The sequence below is a fragment of the Drosophila willistoni genome, assembly GCF_018902025.1.
Source record: "Drosophila willistoni isolate 14030-0811.24 chromosome 2L unlocalized genomic scaffold, UCI_dwil_1.1 Seg72.1, whole genome shotgun sequence".
Taxonomy (NCBI): domain Eukaryota; kingdom Metazoa; phylum Arthropoda; class Insecta; order Diptera; family Drosophilidae; genus Drosophila; species Drosophila willistoni.
This window is the reverse complement of record NW_025814049.1, coordinates 45414-64476: the sequence shown is the minus strand read 5'-3', so window position 1 is coordinate 64476 and position 19063 is coordinate 45414. Positions and strand designations below refer to the sequence as shown.

General features: G+C 37.6%; 1 protein-coding gene across 2 annotated transcripts in view; it reads left to right on the top strand.

Moving 5' to 3' along the window:
- Nucleotides 1-3431, top strand: part of LOC6637989 (epidermal growth factor receptor) — a 36017-nt gene extending 32586 nt beyond the window's left edge. For both annotated transcript variants that reach the window (XM_002061086.4, XM_023175062.2), the window contains exon 5: nt 17-3431. In XM_002061086.4, coding sequence (XP_002061122.3) covers nt 17-2480 — 2464 coding nt within the window. In that variant the 3' untranslated portion in view covers nt 2481-3431. The remainder of the gene's footprint in view (nt 1-16) is intronic.
- The last annotated feature ends 15632 nt before the right edge of the window (nt 3432-19063 follow it).

Below are 19063 nucleotides of genomic sequence, written 5' to 3'. Positions count from 1 at the left end.
ATTTTGTGCCTTCTAGTATTTACCAATTCGATGCGAAGACATGCAAAAAATGTCATCCAGAATGCCGAACATGCTCGGGTCCCGGAGCAGAGCATTGCGATGAGTGTGTCCACGTGCGGGATGAGCAACATTGTGTCACCGTCTGTCCCGAGGACAAGTACAACGATTACGGCACATGCCGCAAATGTCACGACACATGCGAGGGATGCACAGGACCCAAAGATACCATCGGGCCTGGAGGCTGTAAGACCTGTAATCTGGCCATTATCAACAGCGACACATCGGTCGAACGCTGCCTTAAACGAGACGACAAATGCCCTGCTGGCTACTATTGGGAGTACGTTCATCCACAGGAACACGGTTCATTGAAACCTCTGGCGGGCAAAGCGATCTGTCGTAAATGTCATCCACGCTGCGAACTGTGCACCAACTACGGCTTCCACGAGCAAGTGTGTTCCAAGTGTGTGGGCTACAAGCGACGGGAACAATGTGAGGACGAATGTCCTGCGGATCACTATGCGGACGAGGAGAAGCGAGAGTGCTTTGAATGCCATTCAGAGTGTAAAGGCTGCACTGGACCCGGCTCGGATGATTGTATCTCGTGTCGCAACTTTAAGGTCTTCGGCGAGGGAGATCTGGGACCTTATGAGAACTCCACAATGTTCAACTGCACCTCCAAGTGTCCAATGGAAATGCCACATGTCAACTATCAGTCTCTGAATATTGGACCCTATTGCGTATCAAGTCCGCCGCGAGGTTCCAAACTGACAGCTGGCCTGGATACCAAAATAATAATCATCATAAGTGTTGCCATAGTTGTGCCTGTCATTTGCATCCTGTGCGTCGTCACTTATCTGTGCCGGCAAAAGCAAAAGGCCAAGAAGGAGACGGTTAAGATGACCATGGCTTTGTCCGGCTGTGAGGATTCCGAACCTCTGCGTCCTTCCAATATTGGAGCAAATCTCTGCAAACTGCGTATAGTCAAGGATGCGGAACTTCGTAAAGGAGGCGTCTTGGGCATGGGTGCATTTGGACGTGTGTTCAAGGGTGTCTGGGTACCAGAGGGTGAGAACGTGAAGATACCGGTTGCCATCAAGGAGCTGCTTAAGTCCTCCGGAGCGGAATCCAGCGATGAGTTCTTGCGCGAGGCCTACATCATGGCATCTGTGGAGCATGGCAATCTTCTCAAACTTCTGGCCGTTTGCATGTCCTCACAAATGATGTTGATTACCCAGCTGATGCCTTTGGGCTGCCTCTTGGACTATGTCCGCAATAATCGGGATAAGATTGGCTCAAAAGCTCTTCTCAATTGGTCCACCCAAATTGCCAAGGGCATGTCGTATCTGGAGGAGAAGCGTTTGGTACATCGCGACCTGGCGGCACGAAATGTCCTGGTGCAAACTCCCTCTTTGGTGAAAATCACAGACTTTGGCCTGGCTAAATTGTTGAGCAGCGACTCTAATGAGTATAAGGCGGCAGGTGGCAAAATGCCCATCAAATGGTTGGCCTTAGAATGCATAAGAAACCGCGTGTTCACCAGCAAATCGGATGTGTGGGCATTTGGAGTCACCATATGGGAACTATTGACCTTTGGACAACGCCCCCATGAGAATATACCAGCCAAGGACATACCCGATCACATCGAAATGGGACTTAAGCTGGAACAGCCGGAGATCTGCTCGCTGGACATTTATTGCACTCTGCTCTCTTGTTGGCACTTGGACGCTGCAATGCGCCCGACATTTAAGCAACTGACGACGGTCTTTGCCGAATTCGCTCGGGATCCGGGACGCTATCTGGTCATACCTGGCGACAAGTTCACCCGCCTTCCAGCCTACACTAGCCAAGACGAAAAGGATCTCATTAGAAAACTGGCGCCCACAACTGAAGGCGCTGAGTCTATGGTAGAGGCAGACGATTATCTGCAACCCAAGGTGGCTCCAGGGCCCAGTCATCGCACAGACGGCACAGATGAAATACCCAAACTGAATCGTTATTGTAAGGATCCCAGCAATAAGAATCCAAATGGAGGCCTTGCTGGCGATGATGAGACTGACTCAAATGCCCGTGAAGTGGGTGTGGGCAATCTACGTTTAGACTTGCCCGTCGACGAAGATGACTACCTAATGCCCACGGGTCAGGGAGCGGGTCCCACTAACAATAATAACAGCCAGAATCCAAATCACAATGTGGCCAATCCAGGTGGAGCTACAGCAGGCTACATGGATCTCATTGGAGTGCCTGTTAGTGTAGATAATCCAGAGTATCTACTCAATGCCCAAACATTGAGTGCCGTAGAGCTTCCCATACCCACTCAGACCATTGGAATTCCCGTAATGATGGGCGTTCCCGGCACAATGGAGGTGAAGGTGGCCATACCGGGCAGTGAGCCCACCAGTTCCGATCATGAGTACTACAACGATACTCAGCGAGAGCTGCAGCCACTTCATAGAAATCGAAACACTGAGACGAGAGTCTGACCAATCCCTCCCGCTCACTGCCAAAGAGAGTGAGAGATTGGGAGAGAGAGTAAATAGAAAATCTTGCCACATACCCAAGTGCCTTTAGGAAGCCAGCTCGTTAAGTGAATGATATCATAGATAGAAAACCATTCGCCTGTACAAATCACCGCCCCCCTTACCACCCAACTAGGATATATATATGTGTACTATATATGTGTATATTTTTGTTTTTCATAATCACCCCGATATTACTCTCTAGCGTACTTAGTCCCCTATCTATCCTATCAATCATAACCACACCTAGCTGAGTAGTAGTCAGCAGGGTTATTTGACCTTGCACCTGTACGATTGTAGATTGTATGATGTATGTAATTTCGAAAACAAAACACCGATAGTGCATTTCTTGAATCCTCCTGCAATTGAGAACATTTCCGCTTCCTGTCGGCAGGACGGAACCATTGTCTCTGAGGAGGAGGACCCACACTAAGCTACATTAAAACAAACAAAACAAAAAAATTAACTGCAACAACTACTTTTTACACTTAGCTGCTAGGCCTTAGCCTTTAGTTTTCCAACTGTGATATAATTTTTAGAACGATATTTAAGAACGTTTATACAAAATGAACAAATAGCAAAGCCAACTTTCAATTTACACATAACTTATACAATTTTAGGCATAGTTTCCATATCCCATTCGGAAAAAGAAAACCCCAAAAAATAAAACAAAAGTAATCCCGAGCGTGCCATGCCTTCATTCGAATAGATTTTTTTGTTTGGCACCAGAAACGATATATGCAAAAAAAAAAAAAAAACAAAACAAAAACCGACTAGACTATCTAATAATAATGATCAAAGATATTTAAGTATATACTTGTATGTTTTCATTTATCGACTACAGCTAAAACTATTTGTATAATATATGTTTGTATTGTATGTATTTACGACTTAAACCCATAATAGAGATATATATGTTACATAAACATTTAATCTATATATATTAAATAAAATATAAATAAATAAAGATCTATCGATTTTTAAATAAATTCATTTAATTGATTTAATTTTTGAAAAATAATACAAATTTCGATCGACTTAAGATCGAGCTCAATTGATATGCTTCGCAGATGGGAGATTAAAAGTTTCTGAAAGATTTCGTTGCTAAATTCTTCTTCGTATACGTTTTAAATAATTGAGTATTGTAGCGGATTCTTGGAGAATTTATATACATACATATGTATGTATGTGTCTATGGTCTATACTTCTTTTTCGTAGACCAACGTTTGTCTTAGGCTTTGTGGTTTCAATTACTAATTAATGTTTAGATTTGCAAATGCGACATGTTTTGATAACAGCCCAGTAAGGCTTCTACATTGCTGTATTTTCCTGTATCGAATTCCTTTACCATTACATTTTTGCTTCATTTAGATGTGGTATGAACATCACAACATTGGAGTCAATAGCGAAGTCTACTGGTAATGGGAATTTTAGGGTTTAAAATATTCGATTCCTAAAAATAATTGATTTCTTTCATTTCGTTAATATTAGTCCCAAACAGCTAACTAATTGAAATCCTTTGAATTATACTTCTTATAAAGTTACATATACAACACGGCTGCAAACAGACAAAACATTCTCAAAAATCTGAATCTGTCAGAAACGTTTAATGCCAAGGTCCAACAGCAATAAAAACAAAGCTTACTTTTTATAAAGATTTCTGTAAAAGGAAAAGTTTCACAAGTGCGCCTTGGAGGTTTATTGTGTGGTTATACTGTTTCCTCAAGTTTCGATATAGTGTTGGAGATGACATAAATATGCGCTGCCAGCTCATTAAAATATATCTGACAATATTTATCGAGCTGGTAAATATTTTCATAAGCTACTCAAGATTTCAGTGTTAAAAAGTTTTAGGCGACGGGCAAATATTCTAGAGCAAGATTTAGTGTTGACAAACGCTATATTTTTATGGATTATAGCGCTGCCAGCTAGCGTAGTTTGAACTATTTTTATTTTGGAGTTTAAATTAAAGTACTGGTAATTAAAACTAGATGGGCATATTAAGTCACATTATTTTTATACACAACAGGGTTTCATTAACAATATTTCTACAACAAATGAGGATTTATTAGGAATGCATGAATAAGGAATCGATATCCAAGTCATACTTAGCTTATGACAAACTAAAAACTAACCTCAAAATGTGAAATTTCAACTAGCTAAAAAAAAAACATACGAGCTAAGGCTGAAAACCCCAAATAGGGTTTTGCAATTCAATAGATGTAATTTAAAAAAAAAAATTCCGGGGAGGTGTGTGTAATTATTACAAAAGCCCTCAATGTTAATTCTTAATTTGAATTTTTTAAATAAAACTGAAGAACAACATAAACTTTTGAGAAAAAAAAATAATAAAATTTAAATGATTTTTATAATTTAAATTTAAGAAAAATTAAATGATTTTTGTAATTATACCCTTGCAGAGACGTTTCCGACCCCATAAAGTATATACACAAGTTACAGACGATATAAATCGGTTCAAGCGCTGCCAGCAGCGCTGCTTGCTGCCTACTACGTCATCATCAAATCAACAGAGCACATGCCTACACACACACAGACGTAACGCCTTATGAACTGTATGTGTGTGCGTGCCGTGCTTTGCTTTGGGAATTATGGAAGAAGAAACAAAATTATAGGAAAAAATTATTTATGAATTGAGTTGCAGGGAAAGAAATTTCAAAAAGTGAATTAAGTCTATATAAAGTATATTATTACCAAGGACTGTAAGGGCATATAAACTTCGGCATAACCGAAGTTAGCTTCTTTGATTTTTTTTTTTTTCAAAAAAGCACAGAAGTTAAAGTTATTTTTGAGATTTATTGATAAAATTGTCGAGTTAAATAAAAAAAAGTTGTAACATAATTATGAATTAATTAGCAGTTACGGGCCCTGGATTTAATTGCTGTCAAAGCACACCTGGATCGCCTAGGTGGGAATTTGGAAGTGCTAACACTTAACTGATTGCTTTGATTATTACACCTTAATTTTATGTCGTTCCATCAATCCCACAACCATACATTGAATACTTTTTACTACATTACATATAATTCTGCACAAATATACTTTATCACACTTGTATTGCTAGTTCTACTTAACTGTGTTGCATTTTCATTTGGAAATTCAATTAACAATTGATTGAAAAATCGATCAAAAACGCAACGAATGCTACAATTCTTAAAGGACCACAACTTTTACAAAAATTTCAAAACATTATTAATTTAGGATGCCGGCACAAACAAATTACGTTTAACGGGTTCATAATGATTATGATGAATACGACGATTACGAAGACGATATTGACCAGCGCATTTGCAAAATACTCATAAAAAAATTCGGCATATCTTGATGTAAATTAAAAAGTTGAGAAGTATTTTACAGTTTTTGAAGCGCCGCCCGTCTTAAGGCGAGGCAACGCACAATTAAACCAAAAAAAAACTTGGCTAAGTGTTGTTTCCGATGACACAGTTTATAAGCGGCCACAGCCGGCCGCAGATATTTCCGGCGATTCCGGCCACGCATTTTGTTGTGTGGCCGGTTTACGAAACGGCGGACACGGGTGGAAACACAGATTCGTACCACATTCTCTCAAGCAATAAGGAAGAAATTCAAAATGAAGATCAAAATCTTTTTTCTCTCTTGCAGATAGGATCCACAGCAACAACTAAGTAGCAGCCATTTATCTACCGGCAAAAAGACAAATGCCTACTTTCAAAGTAATATAGAAATAATCAGCAGACACAAAGCGTCGGAACTTAGGTTCATCTCCGAACAACCAGCTTCAACGTATGAAATACACAAACAGCCCCGTGCTCATCCTTTTGTGTGGCCGGCTTACGGATCGGCGGACACGAATGGAAACACAGATTGGTACCACATTAACTCAAGCAATGAGAAGGTGAATTAGAAATGGGCCTGTAGACCAAAGAAGGAGAATTTACAATCGTTTTTCTCCCTCGCAGATAGGATCAACAACAACAACTAAGAAGCAGCCATTTCTCTAATAACTTTCACAGTAATGTAGAAATAATCAGCAGACACAACAAAGCGTCGGCAAGCCCTTATGGAAAGACAAATCTGGAAGGGAGCTTAGGTTCAACCAGCTTCAACGTATCAACAACACACACAACCCTGTGCCCATGTTCACTTTTAGTTGCAAGCTTTTTCTTGATTTTTTTTTTTTTGTAATTTTTGACAGTAATATTGGTCTGATATTTTTCTGCAATGTAATCGAATTGCGACGAACACTTAACCGGCGGAGCCGTCTCTTTTTCCACAAGAATACTATTAAAATGTTTTCCCATTTTTTATGTTTTAAAATTTAGATGCAGCCGAAAAAATTATATTTTATTTCGGGTGTTATTAGTCTGTGTTTGGATTGTGAACTGGATATTAAGCAAACTTCATTTAGTTAATAAGTTCCCTTAAATAAAACCTTTAAATAATAATCAGATACATAAGTGCTTCTAAATATTTAGGCAACTTTTAACAAAACCTAGAATTTTGTATTGCTTTAAATTAGCTATAAAACGAATCACGAATAGCTGATCCAAACTTGTATACATGCATATGTACATATGTACATATATAAAATATATTGAATTTATCTAAGTGACCCAGTCAAATGGGCCACTAAAACGCTAGATCCGGGTTAGATTCCCAGGCTATTTCATTTAAATTTAAAAACCTTCAAAGGGTTTCTCCAATTGAAGAGTATTTTTGTTTTGATGCCACGTGCCACCCGAAACAATCAAGCAAATGATTTACAGGTTCGCTGTTGACCAGAGGTGGGAAAAGTGCGATTGGCGCCTCCATCGATTCGTTTACGTGTCGATAGTGGAAACTATCGATTATCGATTTTCCCATGTGCGCAGCGTTACCAGATTGGCGGTGTAAAACTTAAACTTTTATATTCACCCCCCTCGATGGATTTTGCAGCGATGGAAAAAAGTCGATAGTATCGATGGTTTGGTTTGGTTTGGTTTGTCCATCGATATTATCAAGTTCGATACATCGCCATCGAAAAATTTACACCGACACCGATCTATCGCACTTTATAAATTCCATCGATACTATCGATGGAGTCATCGAGGGATTTCCCAGCTCTAATGTGAAGCTGTCATCATTAGCACCAGCCAAACCTTCTGAATGAATAAAAACACAAGGTCATATTCATTTTTGGTTTTCCTTTTATTTATAAAAGTATGGCTGCGCACTGCTTCAATAGCTTTCTTTGTCCTTGGTAGTGAGTTGTTATTATTATTGTTGTTAATATTATCATTAATATAAAAGAACAATAATAGTATTATTATTATTTCTATATACACCCCGTTAAAAAAATTTGGTTGAAAATTTCTTTCTGTTTTTCTTGTTGTTTGATCACCAACCATAATAACGGCAACCCATGTTGATGTGTTGAGTTAGATTGTTAAATCTGCCAGCAGTGCACTTAATCGTTCATTGCCTTCTTTCATGACGATTTGATAGGTGTCTGTTTGCAATCGTGGCGAAACTCTTTCGAACTCAATCGAATTAGTTCATTCTGATCTTCTTTAAAGTCTCATTGCTCTTTCCTCGTCTTGTTCGTTGAAATTATACTGGCATCGAGTTGTCACGCGCTGTTCACAGCGTTTGCATAGGTGACTCCGATACAGAGGTTGGTATGGTTGAAAATGGGCTGTTCTGCGTTGAGACATCACGGCCACCGTGAGGCTCCAACGCAACACCGAGACTGCTTACGGACTGGTTGGAGCGAGGTCTTTCCCGCATCTCTCTGGTAGATGGCATCCTGATAAACTTTGCAATCTTTATAGGATGCAGTATGTGCATTTCCGCAAAGGGCACAGGTTGCAGGGACATCTTTTGGCTTTGTTTAATCAGCAGAGAGATGATTGCCGGAGCACTTCACACATCTGTGAGCGAGTTTGCCAAGTTCCTTTCCTGCTTTATTTGAAACTCTGCCTCTTTGGCTTCTAGCTTGTTGATCAGTACTCGATATCGGTCAATTGAAAAGACAGTGATGCGGACCGTGTATTCGTTCGATTCAATTGTTTCTGCAACAAACTGTTGTAGCTCCGTGATATTTTTAACAGAAGACATACAGATTGGTGGTAATTTTCTCCTTCGCTGCTTTAGAAGTTGATGGCTGCTCGTCATCGCATCTGTCCGCCAGTTCCGCGAACCTATTGTTGTTGTTGGTTGCAGTGTTACCAACTCGCCTCTTCTGGGGATTTATGATTTCTCCCAGTTCATATCTAAATTTTTGTGCCTATTTTTTAGTCTTGTTTTCTTTAAAATCGGAAAGACAAGATGAGAAGATATTTCCCACCCCATAAAGTATTTATATTCTTCATTAGAATGAAAAGTCCAGTCCAGTCGCCAATTTAAAATGTATTGGAATGAAACTTGGTATTAAGCTATTTATTACCTGGGTGAGATAAAGTTACCTTAATAATAATAATAATTTACTAATGCGATAGTTTTTAGTGTAGTCACACATGTTACGGGCAATATAAATTGACTCTGCTCAAAGGCTGCCGACAGCGCTGCCAGCAGCCGATGACGTCACGCACACACACGTTAGACACAACGCTACGTCAACTGTAAGTGGATGCGTTTTTAAATTTTTCCGTTTCTCAATTTTTCTTCTGTCTGTTGGTTGCTCATAAGAGAGCGAGAGGCTGACGCGCCTCATGCAATGGCCGTTCTTGTTTTAGGCTTTTATATGTACATACATATTCTTTTGTCCATCAGGTAGACCACATGTAAATTTAAATAATAATAATATGTGTATATTCCTTAAGAAATATACTTATATTTTGCAATATAGAGAAACAGAAAGGGACAGAGTGCGAATTTTAAGGGTGTATAAACTTCGTCATAGCCCAAACTATTAATGAGATAAGCTAAAAATAAGGTAATTAAATTAATTAAAATTAAAATAATTAGCAGCAACACAACTTACTATGGAGAATATCAAGCGAGAGAGAGTGTTACACAACTTCATTTGGCAGCTATTTTTTAGCATAGTCCATTTAGTTCTGTCCCTTCTCAGTCACCTACTGTGCGACCAAACACGCTTTTAATATATATATCTTGGGCCCTGGAGGTGGAACAACGTCTGTCCTGTTGCCACAGTTTTTTTGCAAGAAACCTTTAACGGATCACAGGTTGTGGCAATTTATTCGCTGTATCATTGGGCAATGAAATGGATCTAACATGGTGTGGTCTATTCCACAGACGACTATTTATGGGGTTTTAAACTGGAATAAATAAACTGTATAAAGATTGGTTTGATGCTAGCATTACCTAAAAATGAAATATCAAAGAAGCTAACTTTGGCTATGCCGAAGTTTATATACCCTTGCAGACCTTGCAGTATTTTTACATGTCAAAATTCCTTTTCTGCAACTCACTTCTTTTATACACAAACAAAACATTCAAATTATTACTATTTTTACAACAATTTTTTCTTCTTCTTCCCTTATTGTCTGAGCAAACCACGGTACGCATACACATACAGTTTAAGTAGCGTTGTGTCTTGTTAAGACCTAACAAGAGCTGAACGTTTCCTTGTACTAATTCAATGTTTTGGTACCCACCCCTTCGAAAATTTATTTTAAAGTTTAGATAAACATACATAAATACATACGTAAATGAATACTAAGAGTCTTAAGTCCCCTTAATTTGATTCATAGTGTGACTGAATGTTTCAAATATCCACTTGAATAAATTCTAGGGACTATAAAACAATTTTAGCTTTTTGGTAACATATATTTTTTTTTGTACTCTCATACTAATCATCATAAATCATAATCTCATACGAATTTTTTCTTCGGAGGAGACATTCGAATCAAAAAACGCCAGAGCTATTGAGTCTTCGGCAAGGTACAATAAGTGATTGCTCATTTTTTCAGAGGTGACTCCGATACAGAGGTTGGTATAGTTGAAAATGGGCTGTTCTGCGTTGAGACTTTACGGCCACGGTGAGGCTCCAAGGCCACACCGAGACTGCTTATGGACTGGTTGGAGCGAGGTCTTCCCCGCATCTCTCTGGTTGATGGCATCCTGATAAACTTTGCAACCTTTATAGGACCTGCATTTACAGTATGTGCATTTCCGCAAAGGGCACAGGTTGCAGGGACATCTTTTGGCTTTGTTTAATCAACAGAGAGATGATTGCCGGAGCACTTCACACATCTGACTTCCTTATTGAAGTATCGGTGTGTGTAATTGAACATTTGGCAGCGATGCTTATTACGGGATTACAAAGACGCTTGACTTCAAAAATGGTTTTGTTGTTTGACACCGGCTCCAAGTCTATGAAAAAGAGAGGCAGAGGTGGCTTAGTCAACCGGTGATTTAGATTGGTCACAATGTGAGCAAGTTTGCCAAGCTCCTTTCCTGCTTTATTTGAAACGCTGCCTCTTTGGCTTCTAGCTTGTTGATCAGTACTCGATATCGGTCAATTGAAAAGACAGTGATGCGGACCGTGTATTCGTTCGATTCAATTGTTTCTGCAACAAACTGTTGTAGCTCCGTGATATTTTTAACAGAAGACATACAGATTGGTGGTAATTTTCTCCTTCGCTGCTTTAGAAGTTGATGGCTGCTCGTCATCGCATCTGTCCGCCAGTTCCGCGAACCTATTGTTGTTGTTGGTTGCAGTGTTACCAACTCGCCTCTTCTGGGGATTTATGATTTCTCCCAGTTCATATCTAAATATTTATGCCTATTTTTTAGTCTTGTTTTCTTGAAAATCGGAAAAACAAGATGAGAAGATTTTTCCCACCACATAAAGTATTCATATTCTACGCTACGTCAACTGTATGTGGATGCGTGCCGATCGCTGATATGTACAGTGCCGCTCAACTGAATAGGTTTGACTTCATTTTTAAACTTAGAACTTAATATCTTTATAACGAGGACTCGGATTTAAACCAAATAAATTTTGTTAAGTAAAAACAATTAATTATTTACAAAAAACAACGATTTTTTTTCTCTTGGGTTTGGTTTTTATATTTTTTTCATTATATTTTCAAAAACATAACTGAAAATCTATATTTTTTTTTGGCTCAAGTGAATACGTTTGACCCACAAAACTATAAAAAAAAAATATTCACAGCAATATTTCATGGCACTTGGTAATATAAATAATAAAAGATACTATTTCCCGGGCTGCATGGATGGTACGTCACTTGAATAGGTCCAAAAATTTCGGAAAACTGGGGAAAAGCCTTTTGGAGCACAGTTTTGTAGACATTCGCATTCATCTTTGATGAAACAAACTGCGGCTAACAAGTTCCATAAAAAGATATGGCTCCCCAAACCATTACGCCCCCTGTACAGGAGTAATGACGACTCAAAAAGCATTTCTCTTTTCGTATATCGTGAAAATAATAGTTATAGCCATCCGGTCCGTCGAGATTGAACTTTTTGCGTCGGAGAAGACCACAGCCTTGTTCTAAGTCATGTGATCCCGCGCAAATCGAAGTCGTGCTTCCTTCGTGCATCATTAAGAGTAGGTGTTTTTTAATCTTTTTAAATATTTAGCACTCCGAATAACTCGTTTTACCGTTGCCAAACTAGCATTTACACCGCATTCATCCCTGATTTTACTGTCAGAGAGGTGGGAATTACAAGCAGTTTGAAGGATTAGTCGCCTCTCTGATGCCGTTGCAGCATATTTTTTTCCTCCTTTCATTTTTTCCCGTAATCTGCTTCATTACGAAGAAATGAAGTTTTGGCTTCGACCAATTTTCAAAATTGCTATTTCATTATGTTTTAGGCCAGATTTAATATAGCCTTGAATTTGACCTATTTTAAAATCGGTTAAAGATTTTCCGCGACCCATATTTTAAAAAAATGGTAGCAATTACTTTAAATTTAAGTAGACCAAAGAAATTGTGTTTTCAATCACGCGGTCAATCAAAAAGTGAAGTCAAAGTTGTCAAACCTAATCAGATGACCCAAAAATGTACCACACATTTAGCGAATTTAACGATGAATGCAAAATTCTGAATTACCTTTGCATGGAACCCGTTACATTTTTTTGTCATAATATAAGTATCCAAATGAGAGTTCAAAACAAAAAAGAAAGAATGAAAAAATGTCATAGGAACAAAGAGAGAAGAAAAAATAGAAGAAATATTTTTCAAACCTATTCAGTTGAGCGGCACTGTACATATGTACATACATGCAAAGGTCAATATCTAGTCAATATACTTCACGGAACCATTGTCTCTGCGGAGCACCCACATTAAGCAACATTAAAAATATCAAAACAAAAACAAGAAAATTATCTGCAACAACTACTTTTTACACTTAGCTAATAGACCCTAGAGTCTAGTTTTCCAACTGTGATATAAATTTTAGAACGATATTTAAGTACGTTTATACAAAATGAACAAATAGCAAAGCCAACTTTCAATTTACACATTACTTATACAATTTTAGACATAGTTTCCATATCCCATTCGGAAAAAGAAAACCCCAAAAAATAAAACAAAAGTAATGCCGAGCGTGCCATGCCTTCATTCGAATAGACTAGACTATCTAATAATAATGATCAAAGATATTTAAGTATATACTTGTATGTTTTCATTTATCGACTACAGCTAAAACTATTTGTATAATATATTTTTGTATTGTATGTATTTACGACTTAAACCCATAATATAGATATATATGTTACATAAACATTTAATCTATACATATATATTAAATAAAATATAAATAAATAAAGATCTATCGATTTTTAAACAAATTCTTTTAATTGACTTAAGTGCCAATTAACCTTTGCAAAAGTAAATAAAAAATCGACTAAAGGCCGAGCTACATTAAAATGCTTCACAGATGGAAGATCAAAAGTTTTAGAAAGATTTCGTTTCTAAATTCTTCTTCGTAAACGTTTCAAGGAAGTCACTTTTGTAGCGGATTAGCCGCCCCATTTCTGGTTCTTGGAGAATTTATATGTGTCTATGCTCTATACTGCTTTTTCGTAGGCCATCGGTTCTCTTACGCTAATCAGTAATTACTGATTACATGTGTTAAGGCTAGTGATGATTCTACATTACTGCATTTTCCTATATCCACAAATGCTTTGCCATTGCATTTGTGCTTCATTTAGTTGGCATTCCTAACTATTTTAAGCGTTGAAGGTATGCGATGAACATCACTTCTTTGGAGTCAATAGCAAAGTCTGCTGATAATAGAAATGGGAATTTTAGGGTTTAAGATATTTGATTCTAAAACTAACTAATTGAAATCTTTTAATTATACTTCTTATAAAGTTACATATACAACACGGGTGCAAACAGACAAAACATTCTCAAAAATCTGAATCTGTCAGAAACGTTTAATGCCAAGGTCCAACAGCAATAAAAACAAAGCTTACTTTTTATAAAGATTTCTGTAAAAGGAAAAGTTTCACAAGTTCGCCTTGGAGGTTTATTGTGTGGTTATACTGTTTCCTCAAGTTTCGATATAGTGTTGGAGATGACATAAATATGCGCTGCCAGCTCATTAAAATATATCTGACAATATTTATCGAGCTGGTAAATATTTTCTTAAGCTACTCAAGATTTCAGTGTTTAAAAGTGTTAAGTGTTTCTGTATCACCTATTCATCAATGCACAGACAAAACCTTCCAAATATCATTTCCATTCCTTTTTATTCTTCTTCTCCATGCTGCATGCTGCGATTGGCACGCATACACATACAGTTTACGTAGCGTTGCGTCTGTGTGTGTGCTCAGCTGCTCTGTGGATTTCAAGCATGACATTTCGGGATCTGACGTTTTATATCCAAAACTATCATATTTGTAAACATCAAATAGCTAAAGAAAAAAATAGAGCTAACGCCAAAAAATCCATTTAGGGGTTTTCTGTTCAATAGATGTACATGCAGAAAAAAAAGATCCGGTGCGGTTTGATTTCAACAACCTACAATTTGTTGCACAGTGTAATTATTCTTATTTTGGATTTTTTAAATAAAATGTTAATAAACGTACAACGTAAACTTTTGAGAAAAAAAATTATAAAAATTAAATGATTTTTATAATTTAAATTTAAGAGTTTTTTTCAAAAAAGAACAGAAATTGAAGTTATTTTTGAGATTTATTGATAAAATTGTCGAGTTGAATAAAAAAAGTTGTAACATTATTAATAAGTTAACAGTTACTTGCCCTGGATTTAATTGCTGTCAAAGCACACCTGGATCGCCTAGGTGGGAATTTGGAAGTGCTAACACTTAACTGATTGCTTTGATTATTACACCTTAATTTTATGTCGTTCCATCAATCCCACAACCATACATTGAATACTTTTTACTACATTACATATAATTCTGCACAAATATACTTTATCACACTTGTATTGCTAGTTCTACTTAACTGTGTTGCATTTTCATTTGGAAATTTAATTAACAATTGATTGAAAAATCGATCAAAAACGCAACGAATGCTACAATTCTTAAAGGACCACAACTTGTACAAAAATTTCAAAACATTATTAATTTACGATGACGGCACAAACAAATTACGTTTAACGGGTTCATAATGATTATGATGAATACGACGATTACGAAGATGATATTAACCAGCGCATTTGCAAAATCCTCATAAAAAAATTCGGCATATCTTGATGTAAATTAAAAAGTTGAGAAGTATTTTACAGTTTTTGAAGCGCCGCCCGTCTTAAGGCGAGGCAACGCACAATTAAACCAAAAAAAAAATTGGCTAAGTGTTGTTTCCGATGACAATCTGGTGGAAACACAGATTGGTACCACATTCTCTTAAGCAATAAGGAAGAGAATCAAAATGAAGATCAAAATCTTTTTTCTCTTCCGCAACAGCAACAACTAAGCAGCAGCCATTTATCTACCGGCAAAAAGATAAATGCCTACTTTCAAAGTAATATAGAAATAATCAGCAGACACAAAGCGTCGGAACTTAGGTTCATCTCCGAACAACCAGCTTCAACGTATGAAATACACATACAGCCCCGTGCTCATCCTTTTGTGTGGCCGGCTTACGGATCGGCGGACACGAATGGAAACACAGATTGGTACCACATTAACTCAAGCAATGAGAAGGTGAATTAGAAATGGGCCTGTAGACCAGGGGTAGGCACAAAGAGAGCCAGCTCAAACTGTCAATGTATGCGTGCGCTTGCTTGTGTGCGTAAGCTGCTTTACACTGCGCGAATCGTATGTGAAGAAACGAATAAAAAAATTAAACTGCAAGTGAAAAAGAATAATTCCGACCTAATTGTATTATGATATACATTTTACCCTAAAGGGACAAAATATTTTTAAAGTTGCCATGTAAGAAAGTGAAGCATTAATTTTTCTGCGTGTAGCTGCGTAACAAAGCGACATAGTACTGCTGTCGTCAAAAGTCTGTGCGACACTAGCTGTTTTTTTACGCTCTCAACTTGTACTTCGTGCTTACATCGGCATGCACACAGACGGCCACACGAGCAATTGCCGAGCAAAAGTGCCCGCACGGGCTATGGGCGCCTACCTCTGCTGTAGACCAAAGAAGGAGAATTTACAATCGTTTTTCTCCCTCGCAGATAGGATCAACAACAACAGCTAAGAAGCAGCCATTTCTCTAATAACTTTCACAGTAATGTACATAGAAATAATCAGCAGACACAACAAAGCGTCGGCAAGCCCTTATGGAAAGACAAATCTGGAAGGGAGCTTAGGTTCAACCAGCTTCAACGTATCAACAACACACACAACCCTGTGCCCATGTTCACTTTTAGTTGCAAGCTTTTTCTTGATTTTTTTTTTGTAATTTTTGAGAGTAATATTGGTCTTGTAATTTTTTGCAATGTAATCGAATTTCGATGCGACGCACACTTAACCGGAGTAGCCGTCTCTTTTTCCACAAGAATACTATTAAAATGTTTTCCAATTTTTTATGTTTTAAAATTTAATTTTAACTAATAAATTTCGGGTGTTATTAGTCTGTGTTTGGATTGTGAACTGGATATTAAGCAAACTTCATTTAGTTAATAAGTTCCCTTAAATAAAACCTTTAAATAATAATCAGATACATAAGTGCTTCTAAATATTTATGCAACTTTTAACAAAACCTAGAATTTTGTATTGCTTTAAATTAGCTTTTTAGTTATAAAACGAATCACGAATAGCTGATCCAAACTTGTATACATGCATATGTATGTACATATGTAAAATATATTGAATTTATCTAAGTGACCCAGTCAAATGGGCCACTAAAACGCTAGATCCGGGTTAGATTACCAGGCTATTTCATTTGAATTTAAAAACCTTAAAAGGGTTTATTCAATTGAAGAGTATTTTTGTTTTGATGCCACGTGCCACCCAAAACAATCAAGCAAATGATTTACAGGTCCGCTTTTGACCAGAGGTGGGAAAAATGCGATTGGCGCCTCCATCGATTCGTTTACGTGTCGATAGTGGAAACTATCGATTATCGATTTTCCCATGTGCGCAGCGTTACCAGATTGGCGGTGTAAAACTTAAACTTTTATATTCACCCCCCTCGATGGATTTTGCAGCGATGGAAAAAAGTCGATAGTATCGATGGTTTGGTCTTTGTCCATCGATGGATAAAACCATCGATATTATCAAGTTCGATACATCGCCATCGAAAAATTTACACCGATCTATCGCACTTTATAAATTCCATCGATACTATCGATGGAGTCATCGAGGGATTTCCCAGCTCTAATGTGAAGCTGTCATCATTAGCACCAGCCAAACCTTCTGAATGAATAAAAACACAAGGTCATATTCATTTTTGGTTTTCCTTTTATTTATAAAAGTATGGCTGCGCACTGCTTCAATAGCTTTCTTTGTCCTTGGTAGTGAGTTGTTATTATTATTGCTGTTAATATTATTATTAATATAAAAGAACAATAATAGTATTATTATTATTTCTATTTCTATTTTAAAATTTCTTTCTGTTTTTCTTGTTGTTTGATCACCAACCATAATAACGGCAACCCATGTTGATGTGTTGAGTTAGATTGTTAAATCTGCCAGCAGTGCACTTAATGGTTCATTGCCTTCTTTCATGACGATTTGATAGGTGTCTGTTTGCAATCGTGGCGAAACTCTTTCGAACTCAATCGAATTAGTTCATTCTGATCTTCTTTAAAGTCTCATTGCTCTTTCCTCGTCTTGTTCGTTGAAATTATACTGGCATCGAGTTGTCACGCGCTGTTCACAGCGTTTGCATAGGTGACTCCGATACAGAGGTTGGTATGGTTGAAAATGGGCTGTTCTGCGTTGAGACATCACGGCTACCGTGAGGCTCCAACGCAACACCGAGACTGCTTACGGACTGGTTGGAGCGAGGTCTTTCCCGCATCTCTCTGGTAGATGGCATCCTGATAAACTTTGCAATCTTTATAGGATGCAGTATGTGCATTTCCGCAAAGGGCACAGGTTGCAGGGACATCTTTTGGCTTTGTTTAATCAGCAGAGAGATGATTGCCGGAGCACTTCACACATCTGTGAGCGAGTTTGCCAAGTTCCTTTCCTGCTTTATTTGAAACGCTGCCTCTTTGGCTTCTAGCTTGTTGATCAGTACTCGATATCGGTCAATTGAAAAGACAGTGATGCGGACCGTGTATTCGTTCGATTCAATTGTTTCTGCAACAAACTGTTGTAGCTCCGTGATATTTTTAACAGAAGACATACAGATTGGTGGTAATTTTCTCCTTCGCTGCTTTAGAAGTTGATGGCTGCTCGTCATCGCATCTGTCCGCCAGTTCCGCGAACCTATTGTTGTTGTTGGTTGCAGTGTTACCAACTCGCCTCTTCTGGGGATTTATGATTTCTCCCAGTTCATATCTAAATTTTTGTGCCTATTTTTTAGTCTTGTTTTCTTTAAAATCGGAAAGACAAGATGAGAAGATATTTCCCACCCCATAAAGTATTTATATTCTTCATTAGAATGAAAAGTCCAGTCCAGTCGCCAATTTAAAATGTATTGGAATGAAACTTGGTATTAAGCTATTTATTACCTGGGTGAGATAAAGTTACCTTAATAATAATAATAATTTACTAATGCGATAGTTTTTAGTGTAGTCACACATGTTACGGGCAATATAAATTGACTCTGCTCAAAGGCTGCCGACAGCGCTGCCAGCAGCCGATGACGTCACGCACACACACGTTAGACACAACGCTACGTCAACTGTAAGTGGATGCGTTTTTAAATTTTTCCGTTTCTCAATTTTTCTTCTGTCTGTTGGTTGCTCATAAGAGAGCGAGAGGCTGACGCGCCTCATGCAATGGCCGTTCTTGTTTTAGGCTTTTATATGTACATACATATTCTTTTGTCCATCAGGTAGACCACATGTAAATTTAAATAATAATAATATGTGTATATTCCTTAAGAAATATACTTATATTTTGCAATATAGAGAAACAGAAAGGGACAGAGTGCGAATTTTAAGGGTGTATAAACTTCGTCATAGCCCAAACTATTAATGAGATAAGCTAAAAATAAGGTAATTAAATTAATTAAAATTAAAATAATTAGCAGCAACACA